General features: G+C 38.3%; 1 protein-coding gene across 2 annotated transcripts in view; it reads right to left on the reverse strand.

Moving 5' to 3' along the window:
- Nucleotides 1–1,108: 1,108 nt before the first annotated feature.
- PHC3 (polyhomeotic homolog 3) overlaps nucleotides 1,109–2,255 on the reverse strand; it is a 100,608-nt gene continuing 99,461 nt past the window's right edge. Inside the window, exon 15 of one of the 2 annotated variants that reach the window (XM_026650191.2) lies at nucleotides 1,109–1,914. In XM_026650191.2, coding sequence (XP_026505976.1) covers nucleotides 1,760–1,914 — 155 coding nt within the window. In that variant the 3' untranslated portion in view covers nucleotides 1,109–1,759. The remainder of the gene's footprint in view (nucleotides 1,915–2,255) is intronic. The other variant, XM_026650192.1, reaches the window with a different exon arrangement.

Here is a 2,255-nt window from a genome sequence, read left to right on the forward strand (position 1 = left end):
AAAAAAAAAAAAAAAAAAAGCAACTAAGGAGAACTCAAAGTATCCATTATTTTACCACTGAAATGAACATCACCAAATTCAGTACAGTGCACTCTCAGTTAAGGAGTTTGATTTAACCACACTGTGATTAGCCAGATTAGACCGTCTTCCCCACACCATCAGGTGTGCAGAAAAAAATAAATCTAAAAGTGCTTAGCAAAAAAACCCAGCTTTTGGCTGTGTATTTTTCTAAATCTTTTGGTGCCCCACAGGGTGTTAAACTCTCACCATACATTTTGCATTAGTAGGTAACTTTGAGCAATCCTAACTTCCAGCTTCAGAGGCTGATAGAAAATATCAGAACAGAATCTTTGGATAGAGTCAGTTCAAGAAGTTATAATTAAATGCAGTGGTTCTAATGCTGACCTCTGGTAGATATCGACAGAAAGTCTGCTAATAGAAACAAAGTGTTATATCTACTGAAGGAAAGGGAAGTACACATTTTTCTGCAGGTCCAATTTGCTCTTCAAGGTCATCTGTGAAATAGGAGCCAAATATCAGCACACCTTTGACTAATTATTTTCTTTTAACCAGCAAGTGTGCATTGGTCTAGGTTAACTAGCAGCAAGCAAACTAGAAGTATAACAACTTAATGCCCTCTTTGTGCATACCAGCATACAAACAACAAAAGTAATGTATGTGCTTCAGTACTCTCTGGGAAGAGTGTCATGCCATTTGCATCTCAGACCTGGTCTACACTAGGACTTTAATTCGGATTTAGCTGCCTTAATCCGAATTAACCCTTCACCCGTCCACACTACAGAGCCAGTTAATTCGAATTAAAGGGCCCTTTAAATCGATTTCTGTACTCCACCTCGACGAACGGAGTAGAGCCTAAATCGATTTTGTTAATTCGAATTAGGGTTAGTGTGGACGCACACCACCGAATTACTGTGTTTAAGTTAATGGGGTAGTGTGGCCGCACACCACCGAATTAATGTGGTTTAAAACCGAATTAAGGTGCTTAGTGTGGCCGCGCACAATCGAATTTATACAACCTGTTTCCCAAATTCGAATTATCTAAATTCGGATTAATCCTGTAGTGTAGACATACCCTCAGTAGCTCTACCATTGCGAATGTCAGGATTATGATGAACATCCTACATTTTACAGAGTGCTTCCAAACGAAGAAAATACTACAATGGCAAACAGATAAGCTTTAGGCTATAAGAAGAGGTTTGTTACAAATTCCCTTCAAACGATATGCTCAAGACTAAACGAAACTCAGAGAGCATGTCTAAATGCATAGCATTTTACCATAATAAGTGCTTCCACAGACTTTGTGGACTCTTCTGTTATTCCATAGTCTAAAAAAATGCTTCTATGGGAAAATTTGTTTTTCTGAACATATGAACATAATTTAAATGATGATCAGATTGTGTTAAAAAAACCTTAATCTTGTATGATACAGACCATGGGGTTTTTTTGGGGGGGGAGGGGAGGGAAGAGAGGGGGAGAATAGTATCATCTACCACAACATATTACATTTTATATGTGCCATTCATCCTACCTCACCCTCTGCTTTATTCGAACGATTCCCCAGCATTGCTTATACATCTGCTAATTACTGGACGTTTTGGAGGATTATATGATACAGCTGGAGGAGTAAATTTTAAAGTCTTTATGTGAAAAAAAAGATATTTAACAAAACATCACAGTAATAGGTATGCCATAGTGTGTATCAGTCTGTTAGAGAGAGGCTACTGTCTAAAGCTCCCCACTAGGACTCCTTCAATGAGTTGATGCGTGCACAAATTTTCAGTGCAGGTCCCAGCTTAATGTTCATTGCACTCATAAGGTGATCCTCTTTCAACAAGAGAAGGGCCTGTCCATCAATCTCTTGTGCTCTAAATTCATCTGCAATATCTTGACAACCTGCAGTGGAATAAGAAATAGTAGGTTAGAAATAAATGCTGACAGATGCAATGGCCTCGTATACACTTGCATTTTTCTGATTCATAATTCCCAAAGGCTGTATTCTTCATTGGTGGAAGTTGTAGTGTAGATGAGAATTAGACAATGATTGCAAGAGCTCCTGAGTTCAGCTGAGTCCTACCTACATTACATCATAGATTGGTGCTACCACTGGTGCAACTGTGCCCATTAGAAATTAAAAATCCTAGTATAAAACAAGGCAATTTTTTACTATTTTGTTTACAAGAATGATTGCCATGATCTCAGAGTCCTTTGAAAGGACCTGAGATGCAGACTAAAGA

The sequence above is a fragment of the Terrapene carolina genome, unplaced genomic scaffold (assembly GCF_002925995.2).
Source record: "Terrapene carolina triunguis isolate 2854851 unplaced genomic scaffold, T_m_triunguis-2.0 Scaffold88, whole genome shotgun sequence".
NCBI classification, from domain to species: Eukaryota; Metazoa; Chordata; order Testudines; family Emydidae; genus Terrapene; species Terrapene triunguis.